Source organism: Toxoplasma gondii, chromosome VIII (assembly GCF_000006565.2).
Source record: "Toxoplasma gondii ME49 chromosome VIII, whole genome shotgun sequence".
Lineage (NCBI taxonomy): Eukaryota > Apicomplexa > Conoidasida > Eucoccidiorida > Sarcocystidae > Toxoplasma > Toxoplasma gondii.
The window spans coordinates 2,660,216-2,682,109 of NC_031476.1; the positions used below are offsets into that span (position 1 = coordinate 2,660,216).

Here is a 21,894-nt window from a genome sequence, read left to right on the forward strand (position 1 = left end):
GGTTTTAAAGGCGGAATGGCATCGATTCTCAGCGACGAACGGCTTGGTCGGCGATGAATATTCCTTTCGATGCAAGGACTAAACGCACACTTTTCGTGGATGCATCTTACTGAATTGGCAAAAGCCACATGGTGAATTTTGCTACCCGCGGGGACACACCGTTTAAGGTCCGAGCGTCACACTACTGCGGTGGACATGTTTTCGGACACTGCTGTCGTGTACGAGACATTTTGACTTTCCTTGGGTCCACCTGGCCTTCGCCAAGTACGCAGGTGAGAGTCTGTGACTGTCTGGTTTGCGACGCCTAATGAGCGTCGCCGTAGCATACCCATGGGTGGGCCCCTGCTCTCCGTGAGCCAAGCGCACGTCCCAACTCGTACAGATCCCAGGGAAGTGCCCAAACCGCAACAATGTTTGCTCACTGCGTATGGTCTCTTCGTTTTAAGGAACTATAATGTAGGATCTCGGGTACCCTCGGTATAGCAAGATACTACCACAGGTGAAAAGTAACTCATACGTGTTTTCCTTCAGAGTGGCTGATCCGAGCAAAGTTTTCTTTTGTTGACGAGTCAGCAGGGGGCTTCTTCCTGAAATATCAAGCGGGGTTGCAGAGTGTCAGGCACTTGCGTGTGCTGTTTGTCGTGCCTGAGTTCGTCTTGGTGTGCAATTTTGATTTGGCATGTGTCCGCGAGCTTGTCGTTTTACGTAGTGCAAATGGTGAGGACATCCCTTATAGAGCACCGGACGGGCCGGCGTGTCGTTGCCGCGCCAGATCGTGGGTCGCTTCAGGTTTGTATTGTCTTCAATATAGCGCTTTCAGCAACCATTGCTGCGATGATGACATCTCCTCTTTCGGTGGCCAGCATGACATCCCCTCTCTTAACTTGGGACGGCAACAAGGTTACGTGCCATCCAGAAAAAGGCGATGTTGATGATTGGATAGGCCTCGTTCCTCAGCAAAATGAAGTTACCTTCGCTTGCGAAGGAAAAGGCGTTACTCCGGTCCCTAAAAATCTTGTCAATTCAAAGAGCCGTGAGGTTTGTGCGCAGGGGATGTCGGCAAATGCTTGTGAGAAAGACCCGCGTCCACTGTCCGAAATTTTAAAGGGTGCACAGAACGACTGGCTCAACGGAGAAGATCTCTCCAGAGGGATCACGTTCAGAGTTCCGAAGAACAACTTCCCGGGTTTACCAAGAATTTTTCGCATTGGTTGTAGAACCAGAAGCAACATTTGCATGATCAGTCTGCATATTTACGCGAAGTCAGCGTACACGAGTGGCCAGGTGACTGAATGCGCCTACGAATCTAACGTAAGTCTGCCACCAGTCAGAATAACTCCGGCAACCAACCATGCCACCATCGTATGCGGACCATACGGTGGAATTTCCCCGTTGGACTACAAAAAGGAGTTTTGCACTGGAGAGCCGCACACCTCATGCGGCCGACAAAAGTACGCTGATGTGCTGCCGAGATACACTGACGCATGGTGGAATGGTGACCCTTCGACAGCCGAGGGTGCAACGCTGACTGTCCCAAACGGCCACTTTCCAAAAGAAACACAGACGCTCAAGTTCATGTGCCTTGAACGACTCGACACCCAACCCAGGCGCTGTGTGGTGACTGTAGAAATAGCTGCAGGCGTGAGCGGCAGCAAGCCTTCAGGTGGAGAGTCGATTCCACCGCAGGCACCCGGAACTGAGGGTTCGCGCAAGGAAGCCCCTAATACGAACAATTCTGGGGGTACTCCTACTGGTGGTGGCAGCGATGATGACACCACAGCGCCAGGTACCGGTTCCAGCGGCACGGATTCTCGTGGAGATTTAGGGGACGGACGTGATCAAGATGCGAAGGGTGGCATGTCGCGTGGTAACTCAGAATCTGGTTCGAATGGAGGTGCAACACAGCCCTCGCGCTTGCTTGGGCTACCTTCTGCCGTGATAGGAACTCTGGCTGCAGCTATGTTTGGTGCCGTCTAAGGTGCCCTGCAGCGGCCGAGCCTCATCATTTCGGTGCGTGAGTGGACAAAAAGGGAAGATAGAAGGCTTTTGCGTATTAGCCGCGTGAAATACAAGGATCAATGAGCAATTGCTTTCAGGGGAACAAGTCTCATTTTTTGTGCGGCACTGTGGCATGTTGTTTCGTCTTGCTAGCTGTCTTGCGGATGGTGGCCTCGTGATGCTGGCCCTGACTCGATTCTGTGGAGTTCCAGACAAGATTGTTTCTGCGAGCAGATAACCGGTAATGTCAGAGGATACTGCCATAGTGGGGATGCACTGGTGTACTCCCCGAAAAAAGTTTCTCCTGGCCAGTGTGTGTGCTTTTTCGTTGTGACCACAAGACCAGGACACGGTACGTGTAGCAGTGTGATTATTGTATCTAGACAGCTCTCATGGATGCTCAGCTGTCTGCTATTCAAGCCCATGCATGCGTGCTGGGAGAGTTTGACGTATATCAGAGATTCCGGTCAGTGCTTCGTCATCTGAAGCGTGAAACGATAACCAACACATGACGCGCTATTTGCCATCGTTGGTGTCGTTGATGAGCATCCTAGGTGGCGCCTGGACTGCGTTTTTACGTTCATTGCGCATATGGACGCACTCGTACAACATCTCGTTTTTTCTTTTGAGGTGGTGGATGTTTTTATTGTGGACACTAAAGTGAGACCATGCTTGGTTGAGGAGTCATTATGACCGTTGTTTTTGCAAATTAGACGCTTGCATTCCTTGGCGACGGAAGCAGGAAATATCGGCTCCCGGCAGCTCATTAAACGATCCGGGACGACACGGAGGAACGCGATAACACGCTAACCACACACAGTAAAACGAACATGGATTAGCGAGAAGACAGACGAAACAGCAGGACTGAAGCTCAGCAACGGGCTGGTCGGAGCTTGTTTTTTCCCTCCATGTTTGTATTTCGGCGTGTCTGTGTCTGAGATGTGCTGGTTGTCTGCCTCTTAAGATGAGTTGACGGTTGCTTGTTCGAGTCCAAATGGAATGCCGCTCTGGCTTCTCGTGAATACTGAATATCTTACCAAACTTTCCAGAGCTGCACATTGTTTTTTCGTGGTCTTGTGGCAGGTTAGATTTGGGTTTGTGCCACCCCATACCATTTGCGCTGAGACTAATCAGCAACGCGTGTCACAAGCGCTCGGCAAGATGGCGACGCGGAGGCCTTCTGAGCTTTTCATCTGCTCCTCATTCACAGTCTTCGACTTCAGCGGAGCGATTCATTCGTGCTGTGTGTCTAATGGCAGATGCATAACAGCAGTGTATGTACTGGGATGCATTTATATGATGCATCTCGTCGCACACTATGCTTGCGTAGGTTGACCTCCGACCGAGCACGTTATTAGAGACGCGGCGGCGTGCAACTATGTCACCATGAAGCAGATCGTCAGAAAGTGCACACGGCATTGCTTTCTTCCTGTCCCATGAACCCCGATGGTGCACCTGAAGGAACGCCCACTATGTCATTCAACTGCTGACACACTTTCGTGAAGACTCGAAGCTTTTACATCCGTTGCCTTTTCCACGGTCCGTGATTTCATGTGCGTGCAGCTTCAAAGACTGGTCGTTGCGACTAATAAGACTGCAGTGACAGGTCGAATGGTGGGCACCTTGCTGATGACTATCTACTGCAAAGTCTGAGACAAGGAACGAAACTTCCCACACGAGGCATTTGAAACTGACGGTGTCTAGGTAATATGCACTGCAAGACACGGTACTGGGGCCTCGCTGAATTAGGGGCCGATCTCGTTGCCCTATCAGTGCTCACAGTGCCGCAACGTAACACCAGGGCAGGTTCTTGACAGTGGCAACAATGTGCGACGGGCGTGTGAACGTTTCGTAGTCATAGCGCTAGCACGTACCTAGCCACGTGGTCGTGAGGAGCTTTACCATGCGTCTAGAAGGTGGATGCGGGACACGCCTTCCTGGCCTTTGGCTCCTGAGACGCGTGTTCTAACCACAAAGCTTGAGACGCGTGTTCCAACCACGCACCCTGAGACGCGTGTTCTAACCACGCACCCTGAGACGCGTGTTCTAACCACGCACCCTGAGACGCGTGTTCTAACCACGCACCCTGAGACGCGTGTTCTGCCGCACAATGTGCACCTGTAGGAAGCTGTAGTCACTGCTGATTCTCGCTGTTCTCGGCAAGGGCTGACGACCGGAGTACAGTTTTTGTGGGCAGAGCCGCTGTGCAGCTTTCCGTTGTTCTCGGTTGTGTCACATGTGTCATTGTCGTGTAAACACACGGTTGTATGTCGGTTTCGCTGCACCACTTCATTATTTCTTCTGGTTTTTTGGCGAGTATGTTTCCGAAGGCAGTGAGACGCGCCGTCACGGCAGGGGTGTTTGCCGCGCCCACACTGATGTCGTTCTTGCGATGTGGCGCTATGGCATCGGATCCCCCTCTTGTTGCCAATCAAGTTGTCACCTGCCCAGATAAAAAATCGACAGCCGCGGTCATTCTCACACCGACGGAGAACCACTTCACTCTCAAGTGCCCTAAAACAGCGCTCACAGAGCCTCCCACTCTTGCGTACTCACCCAACAGGCAAATCTGCCCAGCGGGTACTACAAGTAGCTGTACATCAAAGGCTGTAACATTGAGCTCCTTGATTCCTGAAGCAGAAGATAGCTGGTGGACGGGGGATTCTGCTAGTCTCGACACGGCAGGCATCAAACTCACAGTTCCAATCGAGAAGTTCCCCGTGACAACGCAGACGTTTGTGGTCGGTTGCATCAAGGGAGACGACGCACAGAGTTGTATGGTCACAGTGACAGTACAAGCCAGAGCCTCATCGGTCGTCAATAATGTCGCAAGGTGCTCCTACGGTGCAAACAGCACTCTTGGTCCTGTCAAGTTGTCTGCGGAAGGACCCACTACAATGACCCTCGTGTGCGGGAAAGATGGAGTCAAAGTTCCTCAAGACAACAATCAGTACTGTTCCGGGACGACGCTGACTGGTTGCAACGAGAAATCGTTCAAAGATATTTTGCCAAAATTAAGTGAGAACCCGTGGCAGGGTAACGCTTCGAGTGATAATGGTGCCACGCTAACGATCAACAAGGAAGCATTTCCAGCCGAGTCAAAAAGCGTCATTATTGGATGCACAGGGGGATCGCCTGAGAAGCATCACTGTACCGTGCAACTGGAGTTTGCCGGGGCTGCAGGGTCAGCAAAATCGTCTGCGGGAACAGCCAGTCACGTTTCCATTTTCGCCATGGTGACCGGACTTATTGGCTCTATCGCAGCTTGTGTCGCGTGAGTGATCACCGTTGTGCTCACTTCTCAAATCGACAAAGGAAACACACTTCGTGCAGCATGTGCCCCATTATAAAGAAACTGAGTTGTTCCGTTGTGGCTTGCAGGTGTCACATCCACAGAAACCGGCCGACTCTAAATAGGAGTGTTTCGCAGCAAGCAGCGAAAGTTTATGACTGGGTCCGAATCTCTGAACGGATGTGTGGCGGACCTGGCTGATGTTGATCGCCGTCGACACACGCGCCACATGGGTCAATACACAAGACAGCTATCAGTTGTTCTAGTCGAACCGGTTAACACAATTCTTGCCCCCCCGAGGGATGCTCAGTGGTCAAAATTGACACGTAGGTCACTCGTATAGGCACGATGCTCACGACCCCGATGGGCGATCGTCGGTTTGACTTGCCGCCTGAGAGCTACATTACATCTGACAGGGACTATAGGAGGCTTCTTCTCTTATAGCTTTCGTGTGCACTTCCAGTGGGGGCCCCGACGAACCTGTCAACTCAGTATGTCTGCCAAATTTAGCTGCCGTTCTCCTGAAAACCACACCGGTCAGCTACTTCTTTCCGGACCTTGTTCTCCCTTGCAGATGCTCGTGTTAGGGATACTTGCTCGATAAAACGTTTGCGGCAACCTCCGTCAGAACGCTTATGTCCCGCGTTCGTTGGCCCTCAGATTTCTTTGCGTTCTTGCATTTTACACAGCTTTCCAGGGAGAGGAGTTGCTGTAAAAAGACTAATGTACGAGACCAAAACAGACAGCTTGAGCCCCTGATGTACATAGGTTGCTCAAAGCAGTTTGAAGTATAATTTGTTTGTTGTCAGCGAGCTGACGATGTAGTGAGAAACTGATGTCGAGCCTGAGCTTCTAGCGGGACCGTAATTGCGAACTCATCAGGTGGCGGGACTGTTTGCTACGGTCTCTCCGCAGAACATGGATATGATTTACGATTCAGTGCTTTACTGTTAAAGTTGAGGATGTTGCCAATGGGATTTGGTGGGCCCTGTAAGAGAACTGCGAGTCGTGTTGTCAGTAGTTTGCTCCTTGGTCCAGCTCCCGTCCTATAGTAAGCAAACCACATTCAGATGCCTCGATTTAGCGTTGTTTTCGTTTTGAACAAAGTGATACACCTGGATGTCATGGCCCCGTGTTGTTGAGATCAACTGGTGTCATGGCTATCTTTGTTTTCGTTCCGGCAACAAAAAATGCGAGTTCTCAAGGCGGTTATTAGTCCGATTGTCCTTACCATTACGGCAGATAACCATGCCTAACCATGTCTTCCGGGACCCTTCACCCTTCCACTCAAAATACAGCATTCACTTATTAAAGGTGAAAGCAGCAGCGTATTCACATTTGTCTTGTTTCCTCTTGTGACCAGCTGTTGGTCTTTTTTTCCAAGTTGAGGAGTTCATTGCAGTCGTCGTGCGTTCTAGCGCGTTATGATGCTTGCTCGGAGGACCGAGGCGCCTATGTTCCCTAAATTACAACAATGTTCCCACTTTGCTGTCATATGGTTTTCGTAGTCAGTTTTTCCCGTGTCTAAGAAGTGAATAACTTCAGCAACAGACCGTTTTTACATTTTCTCTGCGGCAACCCTAGGCGCCACACCACAGTGGAGGAAACAAAGTTATTTTAGTGTGTGCGCGGCCAGGCCCTCTTGCGGAGACGTCCGTCTCCGCCGTCGCGGAACTCAAGCATGCCGTGGTCCTCCGAGATTCAACGCCTTTCCTGCGTCGTTTTCTGTTGAACAGCCGAATGCATTTTTCAGTTCTGAGTACTTTGACAATCAGGAAGTTTCCTAAGTGTGCGAGGTCTTCCTTATCGTCCCACATTCTGCCTTCCTCGCAAGTATACTGGCCATCGTTTCTCGCAGACAGGGAACATCCAATAGCGGGAGCGTGTCTACGTGTTTTCGCGTTCCTAGGTTTCTTCTGACAGCCCAGAGATGAGGAAACACAGAACGTGCACTCCGATAATGTGCTCAGTCTGAAGAAGGACCGTGGATATTGACGTAGGCTGTAAACACCGACGAGGCTTCCTCCTTGGCACCTTGACCGGGCAAAACAGAGATTGCACGGTGTAAGAAGATGCGTTTGCAGGCCTGCCCAGGTGACCCCCGCGGCGGCGCCGCCCCAATCTGCAAAACAACAAGAGCTTATTTTTGCGAGTTTCCCTTCCTCGGAGTTTTCAAGCGAAGTCGGTCATGGGAAACAAGTCCCAATTGGCAAACGGGCTCAGGGGCACCGCTCCGAGTCGGTCAGCAGCCGACACGCGGCTGGCCGCCTAGGATATGTCGTGGCATGCCTAGACCGAAACAATGGTCTTTATCGTCCTGCAGCAAGGACGCTAAGCAAAGCCAGACAATCATTTGGAAGAGATGTGGTTTCAACACACATGACACACAGTCGGTTTCGCAACAGGCTAGCGCGCCTGTCTCTTTTCCTGCCGTTCGTGGCAACCGAGGAAGACACAGAGAGGCTAAGGTTGTCTTACCATTTTACTCTTTCGTCGTGTTGATCGCTTGTGTGGTGTCCAGCGACGCTTTGTCTTTTGAAGACAACAGACCCTCACCAGTACGCCCTCTGCTGAGGCTGTCTCGTCCTTCGATGGGTCCTGTCGGGGAGACACCACAAACACGCAGGAAGACGCTCGAGTCCTCCTTTTTGCCTGTTTCAACGTCTGGTCGACTGACTGTCCCACTCACTGCCCCAGGCGTTCGTCCTTGGAACTCTAGCGAACAGAGAGGGCGGGACACTTTTGGAGGCTCCCAAGGGGAAAATGAACCAGTGCATTCCTGCCGAACCTTTTTGCATTCAGATGAGTCTGTTTTCTCTGAAGTCCCGCCGCATAAGGGGCAGGGGGATGGATATCCCACCTCATTGCCACTCCGGATTCGTAGACCTGATTACAAGGTCCTCTCGAATATTGAGGGAGAGGACCGATTTTCTTTTTCTGCGTTCCGGAACTTTTTCAGGCGTCTGGTTCACAGTCTTCAAAGCCCGCGTAAGAGGGAAGATGCAGTTAGACGACGTTCTGGGATACTCAGTTGTCCGCCTACAGCGTCGAAAATGAGAATCGCTTCGCTTTCCTCTTCGATCTTGGAGCAGAACGGCTTGGCACTGTACGCCCTTGAATCCATGTTCGGCTCAGCTGGGGCCCTAGGGTTCGGAGGTCCGTGTGGCCAATGGAAGCAGCAAGGCGAACACTCTAAGGAGGAAGGCGAAGGGCCTTGTAACGAGGAGCCATGTGACAAAGATGGCCGGAGTGTCGCGGGCAAATGTGCGAGGGGGAAGTCAGGAGATACGGGACACCAAGAAAAGAGACAACAGATACTGAATCGAGGTATGATTACATGAATGTCGTCGCTTGTAGCAGGTCTCTGTTCTGCGAAATAAGGAAAAAATCATTAAGGTAGTGTAGCCAGAGTGCCAGGAACGCGCTTAGAACGGTGGTCCCCACTAAGTACTCCGGTACCGACGCCCTAATCACTCGCACCTTGAGCGTTGTTTTCCGTACCTGTTGACTGTGACCTCATCTCCATCATTGACACTGAGGGACAGGAATGCCACCTGGGGTCAAACGGCAACAAACAGTAAGGTCTCAGGCTTGCATTCCCGTGCACGTATAGCGTTTCAACTCAGCCGTGCAAAGGGGTCTGTGCCCAATGAGTATCGTCCCTGTTTGCTTGCACATTCTGGCTGCTTGATTCAACCGTATGCTTGCTATGCAGGTTTCTTTGCAGCGTGCGGTTTTCCGGCAGAAGGTACGCACCCTTTCGGAGCCTCTCTTCTCTCTTTCCTGAAGCCTCGGATGATGTTGTCAGGCCCCCCTGTCGTTACCCAGCCCGGTGAAGGCGTGGCTGCCAGTTGTCAGTCGAATTCCCGTTCCCGCCTGTCTCTGATTCCTCGCGACTACGCCATCATCAATATTCCCGTGGAGGTCGCTCTCCATCCTGTCGTTTTTCAAACGGTGTGTTCCTTGGCAGAGACACTGCGACGTTTTGAACGGACGCTCATGCTAACTGCCACCACGGCTGCAACTGCGTTGGCGCTTGGAATCGCCTTACCAAAGATTCTTCAGAATCGTGACGGTGGATGGAATGTTCAGGCGGCCACAGCTGTGGCTGTTCTGCTCCTTCCTATGTTCGTTGCAATGCGGTGTACCTATGCCGCTGCCCAGTAGAGAGCCACAGAAGAACCAGACTTCAAAGGGCGGCTCTTGAATGTTAGAAAATGTAGCGTGTGCGTTTACTTTTAAAACAAAATGAGACTCTGTTCAGACAGTATCGACACACGCGTCCATATGCGTGGAGCCGTTTTTAAACGCTGATGCGTGTGTTCGCCTCTGGTGTAGAAACTACCTAGACTGTGTAAGAATGGAAAAATATGAATCCGGGGAGAATTGGCGAGCTGTCCGGGAACATTCGAATGCCTGGTGTTGCTCAAGAAAGTGTCCTTATAAAAAGAATGTCCAGTCTATGGTATTCGTCGAGAGGCTGCTGCGTTCCGGTTTGCGCATCTCTTGCGGTGCTGGCGAGACCCCAGCTCCTACTTATCATTATGTATACAATCCGGGTAAGCGCCCGGATGTGTAGTCTCACTTCAGACTTCATCGGTAGCATTACCACAAAAGACAGTTTCCGGCCAGCTTGAGTGACGCTCAGTGTGTGATGCTGTTGACGGACGTCTATTGCACTTTTGTTGGCTGCCTTGTGCGTGAAACGGGACACTTCTACGAAGCGATTCTGCTTCACAGTAGGCACACAACTGGGACTAGCGCACTTCTTGTGAAAACACTTATGCGATTTAGAGCACGAGGTGGAAACGAATGTCATATTCCTCAGATTAGCGGTTCCACACAGAGAGAGGTCACAGATGCGTGAGTGCCAAGAGGGACACATTCACTAGGAACTCCGCGCACTCAATAACGCACACTGCGTGGCAAACATCTACTGCCCTTCCGTTTCCGGGACAGCTCTGTTCCACCGTTTTTTGTGCATTACGTCCGCCACTCCATAGTTTCTTGCAAGAGGCTGCACGAATACTTGAGTGTGTGAGATACATGTTGAGCTGCCGTCAGACTACCGGGTGACCGATCGCCTGTGGTCGGGAGGACGTGCTTGACAAGTTCAATTTAGAGCTCCTTACGATCTGCCACAGTCAACGACAGAAATGCCTGTAGAACAGCTTGCCTTGCTTTGCACCTGACATCTCGAATGGTGATGAATCCATGTGTGGCCTCGTCTCTGAACGACCAGAGAGATCGTCCGGGTACAATGTGCGCCACCAGATGAAAGAACACCTGTCTACTCCACCACCGTCATAATCTGCGTGAGCTATTTCTGTCACCGTCTACGATAACGCAGATACGGCACCGACGACGGGGTGCGCTAGGCCTGGTCGGCTACCGAAGTAGTTAAGAAACACTGGGCGTGCTAGGCGATCGGTTGTGTTTCTAGTTGGGCTGATCGGCCCCGCACTACGCGTGGTGGTCATACGGCTGTCGCATTGCGCCTTTGGACAACAGACTCCAATAGTCATTATGTGTCCATTTTCGTTGTTGCGTTCATTCCTTATGTGATGTGTAGTCGCTGTTCATGTTTTCCAAAACATTCGGAACGCGATACTGCATCGAACGAGTATGTCATCACGTAGACTTGCCCTAACTTGTGCTTGCTGTTCGTTCTTTTCTTCCGAGGGCGGTGACCAGGCAGAAGCTACGCGAAGAGCAGTCGGTTGTGCCGTTCGAAGCGCGCGACGTTGAGCCGGAGGGCTTCTCCATCCTGCCGTACCATCAGCATATTTGGTGATTCCTAAGTTGAGTTTGCGAGAATGGCGACGCGTGCGTCTTTGGCGAGACAGAAGACTGGCGCTGCTTGCCTTGCAGTACTCACTGCGTCTCCATCTGTCGTGGCGGCAAAACCATGGAAGCGGTGGGTCGGCGTCTCGGTGATACTTGCTTCGGCTTTTGCAGTCGGGGTCTCAGCGGGGCCGCCGTACAGATACGAGCCTGAAAAGTTTACATGCCGGCCGAAAAAAGGCATTTTAAGTCAGTGGGTGTCTCTTCTGTACCAAGTGCAGCATAATATCACTTTCGCCTGTGAAGAGGCTACGCCCGTGCCTACGACACTTATAAGTGAGGAACATGGGCTTATGGTATGTGCCGAAAGTATGACACCCGAGGAATGTGAAGCAAACCCGGCTCCACTGTCAGCCTTTCTACCTGGAGCCACAAAAGAGTGGGTTACTGGAGACAGTGTGTTAACTGGATTAAAGATTTCGGTTCCCGAATCTCAGTATCCAGCTAATGCGAAAAGCTTCCGTGTTGGTTGCAGGCACAACACAAAAACGGGTAATACGTGTATGCTCACCATTCATGTGGAGCCCAGAGATCCAGCGGTGGAACGACAGGAGGCGAGATGTAGTTATACGGAGAATTCAACACTGCCTAAAATCTTTGTGACTAAGGACTCCAACACAATGACGTTAGCTTGTGGACCACACGGTGCACCGATGCCAGAGAGCTACACAGAGAATTACTGTTCAACTCCTGACACCTGCGATGAGAAACCGTTTACCAGCGTGATTCCTGGGTACCTCAGCAAGTGGTTTTTTGGCGATCCTAAGAGTCCGTTGGGAGCGATGCTGAGAATTCCTCCGGAGCAGATTCCTTCGAGTCCGCAGATCATTTATCTCGGCTGCACTGGTCCCACTGATGGAGAAGGGCCGAAGTACAATTGCACGGTGCCAGTACAACTAGGAGGTGAAGACCCTTCAGAGGGATCAAGACCAGGTGGAGGTTCAGGTGGCGGGAAGCGCGGCGGAGGTCAGGGGGGTGGAGGGGGTTTGGCAGGATCCGATTCTCGGCAGGGAAGTGCACGTCACTCGCTGCCTTCTGGCATGGCGCTATCTGCTTCAGCGCTGCTTGCGATGACGGCACTTGCCTATTGAGTGGGGAATTCGAACATTTTTATGGCTGTGCATGCAAGCGGGAAAGGACTGTACTAATATTGACGTGCGTTTGTCAGATGCCACGTAACATGTAAATGGTTTCCCAAAAATGGGATAACTGAGTGGCGGCGGTAGCCGGCGTGCGTGCATGTTTTGTCGGCCCGAGTCACGTATGCGCTCCACAGAAGCGTGAACTAGCAGACAGCACAGCAAAACATGCTACTCAAATCGGGCTCTGGAGCATGTCTTCCTAAGTTACATCTGTCGAGGTTTGCGGGATGTCGTGAAGGCGGGATCATATTTGCCGTGTTCGCCACATCACTCCTGTTGGCGGTTGGTTGCGGGGCGAATCTCTGCGTGACTGTTATGTGCTGACTGTGTGCTGAGGGCTCTGTGCCTGTCCGCTCTATGAGCATGCCTCAGGACGCCGACGCGATCGAGAAGAGCTGCTGTGGCCTGTCTTCCGCAGATGGGTGCTTCATTGGCAGGAGTGTTGGTCGTTTCATATATGCGAGCATGCCATCTGAACTCTTTTCGTAAGCGCAATAGTCACCGTGTGGACTGCACTTGTGGCACCTTCGCGCTCCGTCTCCGAAGGGCCATTACTTGCTCTTGAGGTAGTGACCTCGACCAGACTCCTGGTTTTAAAAACTGCAAGTAAGTCCACCCGCTGCTGACAGGCTGACGTGTAGTGTGCCGTCCGTTAAACCCGAAGACGAGCGACAGAGTAGTGAGACACGCACTACGATTCTCTAATCAATTAAAACCGGAATGCGAGTGAGAAAGGAGTGGCAAGCGGCCTGAGAGAAGAGTTGCAAAGCATGCCACATGTCCGAATCAAAAAATAAACAAGTCGTCTTGCTCGTTTATATCCGCGGCGCAGTCTTCAACGGCTTTCTCACTCTGTACTGAGTCGCAGTGACATTGTCAGACAGAGGTTGCGCTGGCAACAACGGAAAATGCCTGTTGTCATTTTCCGGCCATCGTCATACGTGGGCTACCAGGTCAGAAGTCGAGAGAGTCACGTGATGCCTCGGTCAGTGGGAACAGCTCAGGGCAGTGAAACGTGGGGAAACTGATATTGCTTCATAGCCGACGCCGTTGCCACTTCTTACCCCCGTTCCGCTTCAGCTGTGGATTTGAGTTCCTGAAAGAACGGCTTGATTTCCGTTGTAGGTCGAAAGGCAGCGGCGCTTCTTGGAAGGCCCGCAACCTAGGCAGTGATGCTGGTACCGTTGCAATGAGCACATTGCTGGCACACACGGGAGGGACTAAACTAACAACGAGCATTTGCTGACAACGTGGAACTGCTTCACTCTATTCGAATCTACTAAACCTCTCACTCTTTTCTTCAAAGTTACGCTTGCCTATCCCAGCAGATGGACTGACGGTGCTTTTCCGGTGCTGTCACCCGAATTAGAGGTGCAGCAGGGAAACCACGGGAAGACGTTTTCCCCCAACAAGTACATTGCAACTCAGCAGCCATGAATCCTATCCAGTGTCTGAAAACGAAAAGGAGCAAAGGACGTCGATAACCGTTCGTGGTAGATACAAGATACAAGGGGAACGACTCACCCTGGGATACGTGCGCGATGAGATATATGGATAGCTGACCTCGAACTGTGGTGGGGAGGAGCGAGCAATCTTCCCCGCGCGCAGTTGACGTCCCGTTTCCGTGTACCCGTACAGACATGACCCTCTTTTCATTGCAGTGCTTTCGGGAAGAAACCAGGCTACGCAGTGTATGCTTTCTGTGCGTAGGTTTCTAGACAGCCGCTGTCCATTGCCACACACTGCATGCGGACAGCGTTCGCGGTCGTTGGATAAACGGTCGACGCGGCAGCTCGTTTTGTCTCAGTGAATTGCTCCAGCACTAGTCTTACGCTTTTACTTTCGTCCCTTCTTCCATCTACACTCGCTTCAGGTTCACAGAAGCTTTCTGAGTACATTTGTGCGCTCCACCTCGACGTTTTGTGTGAATCTGGCCTCCTTTCTCGTACACCTTTTTGGTGTACGTTTTTGTTTGCGGTAAATCTAGAAAACCAACAAATTACCGTTCAGCAATTGCCCTTTCTAATTTATCTCTTTTTTAGCGTTCCGGTCTGTGGTCTGGCTGTGCCCCTTTTGCCTCACTTGGCGACTTTTTCCCTCCACAACTTCGTCGAACTCGTCCGCCCTCAGTCCTCGAGTTCTTCGCGAACGGTGCAGCCCTGCACTTCTTGTTGTCACGCTTCGTCTTCGTCGCATAGTCTCATGCTTTGCTCCTCGGAACACGCCCTGTCTCTTCTCCGCCTTTCTCAGCTTCTCTCTTAGTTCCCCCATGGGGTCACTCCGCACTGTTGTTTTGTCGCCCACCATCGAAACTCTCAGTTCCTCTATGCTTTCGCTTTCTTTTCCTTCCTGTCTCCTCCTGCACATCCTTTTCTTTTCTCCCTCTCGACTTCTGTGTTTTCTCCTTCCTCGCGTATCCAACGTTAGTTAAGCATGCTGAGACGCGCAGGAGGCGTCCTCCCCCCTGCCGTCCGGAACGGGGGCAACGGGGCTGGCCGCGTGTCTGGACAGCTCACCGTGCATCGAGGGAGGCGTCGAAGTTTCTCCTCTTTGCTAGAAATTCCGGAAACAAACAGTCAGTATCTTTCGCACTCGCGTGGAGATCTCAACCGGCCAGAAGGAAGGCGGCAGCTGTTCTCAGCCGCGACACGCGATCTTTCGCGGTCGGCAGAACGCATGCGCGTTCGTCTTGTCTCACCTGTTCCCTCAGCCGGGTCGACCACGCCTGCCGCTCTGAAGTCGAAACAGCAGGCACATGCGGCAAGAGTTCCCCGCACTTCGTTCTCTGTTTCTTCTTCCCCGCCCTCCCCTTATCAACTCCCTCTTTTAACCTCTTCTCTGCTCCCCCACCCTTCGTCTATCCTTCAGTCTGTTCAACCTGCCTCTTCACGCTCTCTTTCTCTTTCGTCGCTTCAGACGTCGTCGTATCCGCTTGCTCTCCGTAGCCGTGTTCTCGCAGCAGCGCATGTACAGACACCGAGGCGTGGAGACCCTTTTCCGCCCGGGACAGCTCCAGAGCCTTTGTCAGACTCATCAGCTCTCTCTTCTTCGTTTTCTCGATCTTCTCCTTCTCGCTCTTCGGCTGCTTCGGCGTCGTCCTCGCCTTTCACGTCTTGCACTTTTGAGTCACCATCAGTCTCTGCATCTCCCTTGCCGTCATCTCCCTTTTCGTCTTCCGCGTCTCCAGTGTCTCCTCCTTCGTTTGAGGCGGGGCCGTCATCTGCTTCTTCAGGCTCCCTTTCTCCTGAGGTTCCGGACTTCTTGCTTCCCTTTCTGCCTTCCACTGTTGGCCGCGACCGCCTCCGGAGACAAAGCGACCGCATTTCAACACGCGCGGCGCTCGTGCGCCGCGCCTCCCGCCTTAGCCATGTCAACCTCACTCTGGCGATTCATCAACTCTCTCTGGAGGCGTCTGCAGCTGCCCGACATGCCGCGATAGCTGCGGTGCAAAAGGCCATCGTCGCCGACAGGAGGCCGACGCCTCCCCGTGACTCTGTGCTATCCTCCGCTGCTGAGTCCTCTAATGCATCGCCTTCGATTTTTACAGTGTCTCCCTCTATCACTGCTTCTGTCTCTTCTGCTTCGATCTCTTCAGAGTCACCAGACCTGGCGGTTCCTCGCGCCGACGGATTCACTGGAATGCTCTCAACGTCTCTAATAGGCACTGCTTCCTCGCGGTCTTCTGCTTCTTCTCCATGCTCGTCTCCTTCTTCTCTACCTTCTTCTTCATCTTCTTCGTGCGGCTTGGAGACCAGGCAGCTTTCAGGAGAGGTGAGAAGCTCGCCTGAGGTGCCTGCTGAAGCTGTGCAAGTTTGGGGAGAGTTGAAGGAGTTGGATCGCGAGGAAGAAGTGAGTTTGTGGAGGCCTTTGCTGGGGCGCCTGGAGGAGATAGAGGCGAGTGTGACGTCGACAGAGCAGGTGATTCTTTTGGACGCCCTCTCCCGCCTTCCGCCGCAGCTCCTCTCTACTTGCATGCATGCACAAGACCAGAAAGGCGCGGCCTCTGTCTCCTCTCCAGCGCTCTTTCGAGATCTCGTTCTGGACGCCGCAAGGCGACTTATGACCCGCTTGGTGCCCCATGTTTCGGAGCTCCCTCTTGCGGCTCTGGCCATTGTGCTCCGCGCCTCTGCAGTCCTCGATTTGCCGCACTCTGGGCTGCTTGCTCAGGTGTCTGCGAGGCTTCAGATGGAGACGAATTTGGATTCGTTTCAAGAACTCGACAGCGAGAGACGCGCAGCTCTTGGACCGGCTCCAACTGGGGGATTACCCAGCGAAGAAAGGGAGAAAAAGCTGCCAGAAGAGGAAACACAGAGAGCACAGGGAGGCTCATCAAGCCGGAGAGAGGGGCTCGAAGGGAGGAGAGAGATGTCGGGCAACGAAGAGGGTGAGAGGGACCAAGACAGAAACAGAGGACGCGGCGAACGTCGCGACAGCTACACTGAGAGAGGAGATGGAACATGGCGAGAGGAAGCAGAGAAACGCGAAAGGAACCAGGGAGCAGCTCGTGACCAGAAACTCGGAGGCAGAGGCATCTGCGCTGTGGTGTATGGACACCTCGCCCTGGCAAGTCGCGGCTTCATTTTGGATCCGACAGCCTTTCTTTTGCGATTTCTTTCTCCCCAAGTTTGCGCGACACTATCTCCAACGCATGCGGCCGCGCTTGCCACGTACAGCCGGCTCTGCCTCGAGAGTCAGTTAGCTGAATCGCTCTCGGCTTCGCCTTCTCCACCCTCGACAGTTTCAGAAAACGCATGTTCGTCGGGAGATCCGAACGCAACTTCGCATCGAGCGACAGACGTCGAACGAGACGTGAACAGTCTCGCGAGCCCTAGCTGTTTCAGAGACACCCGGCAACTCGACGTCGCTGAATGGAGACGAGACCGGAGTCTCTTGCTTCTTCGAACTCTGAGGCCTCTTCTCCACAGGCTTCTTCAGATTCAGAGCGGCTGCGTGTCACCCACTTCTGCTTCTTCTTCTTCCTCGCGGTCTCGTGCAGCGTCTTCTTCTCTTTTTTCTTCTCTACTTTCTCTGTCGCCTGCCAGTCTCAACCAGCCGTGGTACACTCACACGGCGTTCCTCCAGGAAACGGAAGAAGCCGACAAAGACTCGGCGACAGTCCTGCAAACGCCTTGCTTTGCTTCTTCGCTTTTCTCCCCACATGAAGAGGCGGCCGCGGCGGCCTTCGCGTGTACGTATCTCGCGTCTTTCCTTCGACTTGGGCGACAGGCGAAAGATGGCGTGTGCGTCTCAGACTTCGGGTTTGATGCATGCACCGAGGAGCAGCAATCGGCTGAAGGATGGGAGTCTGGCGTACACCTGGCGCGAGGCGGCGGCACCCAGTGTTCTGTTGCGCGACAAACAGGAGACGGAGAGGCAGCACCAGAGGGAAAGGGGGACGCGCGGAAGGTCGAAGCAGGGGCGAGAGGGGCGGAGACAGGAGACGCAGACGAAATGCGAAAGGCAGACCCGTGTGCCGATGTGTGGGGAGTTGACGCTGGAGCCGAAGAGAGTTTCTGTTTGCTAAAGCGATTCACAGACGCCCTCCCCACCCTCCTAGGGCGAATCGGTGGGGCAGATGCCGCTGCCCTCTTCTCAGCCTTACACAGGTAAGAGAGTTACAGAGACACGGAGCTGATACAGAAAAGGATACCGTGGAGGAAGAGAGAGGAGACGCGAGGAAGCAGCAAGCACAGAGAAGCAGCGAGGAAAGAGGAAACACATGGAAAACGAGGGAGAGAAAAAGACAGAGAAAAGAAGACAGGACAGGTAGAAAAAGAGAGCGAGAAACAGATACAGAGAAGCGGGTACAGAGACGCAGATACAGAGAAGACGAGACACTGGAGAAGTGACATAGCAGGAGACACAGAGAAACGCAAGCTGAAAATATAAAGACGACGGATATACAGAGTCGTAACAGATGGCGAGACGGAGGAAACGCGAATAGGGATAAGGCACGGGATAGTTGCAGATCAAGACACAGAGCAGCGAGTACTTCTAATGAGAGATCGAGACTGGATGTGAACGACGAACACCGAGGTTCAACCCCAGACAGCCGGGGCGAAAGAGGGGAAAAGTAGTTGGTAACCGCTTGAGGAAAACGAGTAATTTTTAGAATCAAAGAAGCATAAAAGCTGTTTTAACGGCTCCGAGAAGGACAGAAAGGCCGGTGAGGCGCAGGGAGGAAAAACGATTGCTCAGCAAGAAGGCAAGTCCAACACATAGATAAATTGCCACTTTCATTTTCGAGGCTTGTTGGTCTCTTTTCCGTGCTGCCGTCTCATCAGGATAGGGTGTCTAGACAGCTGGACAGCAGAAGCTTTGGCGGATGTGATGGAGCGCGAAATGAACCGTAAGATATGTCATATCAGAATTTGAGTCGCTTTTCGCTGTTTTCTGCGCATGTATAATTTCGTGTTGCCTGAGACATCTGAGGATTCTCCTGGTGCTGTGTGTCGTTTTCTATCTTGGAACAGCCTCGCCATTTTCTTCCTCTTTCCCTACTGTCCCCCTTTTCACTCGATCGTTTTGCGCTCCGCTTCTACGCGTCTTGTTCACTACCTTCGTCACTTCCCTCTTTTCTTGCCTCTCTTGCCGGAGGTGTTTTTCTTCGTTTTGCTTTCCTTTCTCTCGTGCCTCAATTTGAAAGCCTCTTGCCGGGCGCCCTCTCTCGTGTTTTGTGTCTCGCGCGGGCTTCTCTCTCTTTGGTATTTACTCCCTCTTCTTCCTTTTTCTTTTGAGTCTTCGTTCGTCCTCGATCCTCTTTCTCTCATCTTGTTTTTTCACTTCGGGTCTCTGCCTTCTATTTCTCTTCCCTTTCTTCACCTCGTTCTTCTTCCTGTTCTTCTCCTTCCTTCGTCTTCTTCGTTCTTCTTCCTTCGTCCTTTCCCTTTTCGCCTATCCCTTTTCTTCCGCGGTCCTTCCTTCTCCTGCGGACTTCGTTCGTTTTCAACTTCTTCTGTCTGTCCTCTGCTTCTCACCTGCTTCGTCATTGTTCACTTGTTGCTTCAGGGCTCTCGCTCGCGTCTCAGCGCTACTGTGCGCCGTGGGGAGAACGCCGTCCGGGTCTTCCGGCTTTCTGGAACGAGGAGAGACTTGTTTTACCTGTGCTGCTTCGCGACTCGCTTCACTTCTTGGAAGAGGCTGTGGCTGTTGGTGAGTGAAAAGGGAACTGAAAAAAGAACTCCCCCGATGCACTGCATGCATGCACAAAGTCGCCTTTGGAGTCGCCAGCGGTTCCCGGGCAGTTCTGCACCGTTAGGGTCTCGTTCCACCTTTCGCGTCCATATGCGGTTCGTCTCGCCTCGCCTGGTTCTCAGTTCATTCCTTTTCTGTCGAAGAAAACTGTGCTCGTTTTCTCTCCCGATACTGTGTGGAGACAGCCGTCGTCGCGATCCCTGCCCCTGCCGCGTGTCGTCTGAGTTTCCATGCTCCTCAGAGCTCGGACCTCCCGACTCTGTCTCGCGTTCCCGGTTTCTCGGGCGTAGCGTTTGTTTCCAGTCTGCGCTTGCGTTTGCCTGCTCTCCTCGCCGTGTCTAGTGTGTGTGTGTGTCCTGTGGTTTCGCTCTTACTTCGGCTTCGCTTCGCTCTCGTTTCGTGCTCTGCGGAGAGTGGAGTCATGCTCAAGTCTCCAGTTCCCTCGCCTCTGCGGGTCCTCGCAGGAACGCTCTGTCGCCGCAGGCGTCTCCTCCAGACGCTCGCAGGTGAGTCGGACTTCAGTGCGCCTTCTTCCTCCGCTTCTGATCAGGGAAAAGAGAAAGGGGAAGGAGAGAAGAGGGATGCGTACGGTGAGGATGACGCAGAAGAGACGGAACCGTAGGAAACAGACGATGGGGAAGACGGGAGCAGAGGAGGGCAGAGAAGAAGCGAAGAAAGAATGCGAAGAAATGCAGGGGACAGCGGATGAAGAAGAATCACTTACTCGGTACGAGAGCAGAGAGAACCGTCACAAAAGGGTCTGAAGGAAGAAGAAAGAAAAGACGACGAAGACGGCGACGTTCAAGAGAGGCACGCAACGGTAGAAATGCGAAACGAATCGCTCGATGCGGACTCCTTTGCTTTCCCACCGTCATTTCAGGCAACCTCGCTCGTGAGGCTTCTTCCCTATCAGAGGCACAGAAACGGCGACTCGACTTGGTGAGCCCTGATGTCCGAATCGGATGCATGCAGTAAAGTCACAGCGAATTCATCGTCGCATCTGTTAATCGTGCAATATGTGCATATATATATATATATATACTCACGCATGCATTCAAAGATAGATATAGTTACATATAGACATCTGCCTGTCTACACCGACATATATAATTATATATCTGGTTAACACCTAACGCCGACCAAGTATGCCACGATGACGAAAGCGACTACGTGCAATATATATATTTATTCATATTTATACGACTGTAGTTCCCGACAAATCTGTTTCCGTCTTCAGTCTTCAGGCAGACGTAATGCGCATGTGCAGGCAGCAGACGCTGCTCGAACAAAGGGCTGTGGTTGTCGGACAGAGACCCTTGCTTTCCTGCTTTTGCTCTACCCAAGACTCTTTGCCATGCAGATCTGTTTTCAATCCTCGATTTCACCAACTTGTTGGAAACACCTCTGTCACTCTTCCTCCTCGTTGTGCTCGTTTCTACCCCTCATTCCTTTTTCTTTGTCTTCTCTCACGGCTTGCGGTTGGCTGTGCAGGTCCTCGGTGCCCTACACTTGCACGTTCCTCCCAGTCGTGTCTAGAACACGCATGCAGATTTTGAGGGCCAACAGAAGTCGTTTTTTCACTTCTGCGGTGTCGGACGAGTGTGTCGTCGGATGCAGATGAAGAACAGAGGCTTGTCAAGTCCCCGAAATCCAGGTCTCTCTGTAAGCGTTTTTTTACGGCGCTGCATGCGGTGCGTCGGGCACCGCTTTGCATGCGCTGCATTACGCTGCTGGAGGAAACTCCGTTAAAGTTGGGCTATTCGCACTCCTGTGTTGCCACTGCAACTGCTGGAGTCCGGTTTTTGATTGTACTCTAGAGAATGCCCGCGTTTGTGGATGTCGTCACGCAACGCATATGCATGCATATATAATATACACACGCGTGTTCTGTGAGAGTGCATACATACCCATATATGTGTATATATATATATATATATGTATATATATATATACCTATATATGTTTGGACCCAAACGATGGTGGCTACTGCATTTGTTCGACCCCCCGGTGAGGCGCTTTACGCGAGATTCAAAAACGTTCTAGGTAATTCGTCTGTGTCACTTTATGTTTGCCTGGTCATCACGCCGGAGCCGAGTAAGCGCGATCGAAAAGCTCGAGAAAGGGAGGGGAAAAAGTATACGAAAACGGATGGCGGTCGGCAGGGGCCAGAAAGGAATGTCTCAGAGTGAACGCTGTAGACACAGCGGCCTCGAGGTCTGTGCAGGAATCTCTAAACACTCGTAAGCGCAGAGTGAATGAACACGAGACGCGAGAAAGCGAAGACGACGCAGTCACAGAACGCAGGGAATAAGCGGCCCGACCCGCGTCTCCAGAAATCAGGCGAAACAAAAACCATCATAAACACAACACTAGAAAGTCGAAACCAGGAACAGTGACGACAAAACCGACGGCATCATCTGTCTC

The 21,894-nt window shown here is 52.3% G+C and overlaps 5 protein-coding genes across 5 annotated transcripts; all 5 read left to right on the plus strand.

The window, feature by feature from the left end:
- Positions 1 to 714: 714 nt before the first annotated feature.
- Positions 715 to 1,977, plus strand: SRS29A (SAG-related sequence SRS29A; the record flags this gene model as incomplete). Its single annotated transcript, XM_002368163.2, has 1 exon — positions 715 to 1,977. The coding sequence occupies one exon, from the start codon at positions 715 to 717 to the stop codon at positions 1,975 to 1,977; it is 1,263 nt and encodes a 420-aa protein (XP_002368204.1).
- Positions 1,978 to 4,265: 2,288 nt separating this feature from the next.
- Positions 4,266 to 5,276, plus strand: SRS29B (SAG-related sequence SRS29B; the record flags this gene model as incomplete). The annotated part of the gene is made up of 1 exon (XM_002368164.2): positions 4,266 to 5,276. One exon carries the CDS (start codon positions 4,266 to 4,268, stop codon positions 5,274 to 5,276), a length of 1,011 nt encoding a protein of 336 aa, XP_002368205.2.
- Positions 5,277 to 7,034: 1,758 nt separating this feature from the next.
- TGME49_233470 (hypothetical protein) lies at positions 7,035 to 9,737 on the plus strand. The gene is made up of 2 exons (XM_002368165.2): positions 7,035 to 8,617; positions 9,006 to 9,737. The coding sequence occupies exons 1-2, from the start codon at positions 7,363 to 7,365 to the stop codon at positions 9,455 to 9,457; spliced, it is 1,707 nt and encodes a 568-aa protein (XP_002368206.2). The 5' UTR covers positions 7,035 to 7,362; the 3' UTR covers positions 9,458 to 9,737.
- Positions 9,738 to 10,623: 886 nt separating this feature from the next.
- SRS29C (SAG-related sequence SRS29C) lies at positions 10,624 to 13,375 on the plus strand. The gene has a single exon (XM_002368166.1). The coding sequence runs from the start codon at positions 11,107 to 11,109 to the stop codon at positions 12,223 to 12,225; it is 1,119 nt and encodes a 372-aa protein (XP_002368207.1). The 5' UTR covers positions 10,624 to 11,106; the 3' UTR covers positions 12,226 to 13,375.
- Positions 13,376 to 14,129: 754 nt separating this feature from the next.
- TGME49_233490 (hypothetical protein) lies at positions 14,130 to 21,475 on the plus strand. The gene is made up of 5 exons (XM_018780364.1): positions 14,130 to 17,882; positions 18,561 to 18,625; positions 19,285 to 19,428; positions 19,935 to 20,409; positions 20,962 to 21,475. The coding sequence occupies exons 1-4, from the start codon at positions 14,710 to 14,712 to the stop codon at positions 20,090 to 20,092; spliced, it is 3,540 nt and encodes a 1,179-aa protein (XP_018636778.1). The 5' UTR covers positions 14,130 to 14,709; the 3' UTR covers positions 20,093 to 20,409; positions 20,962 to 21,475.
- Positions 21,476 to 21,894: the final 419 nt, after the last annotated feature.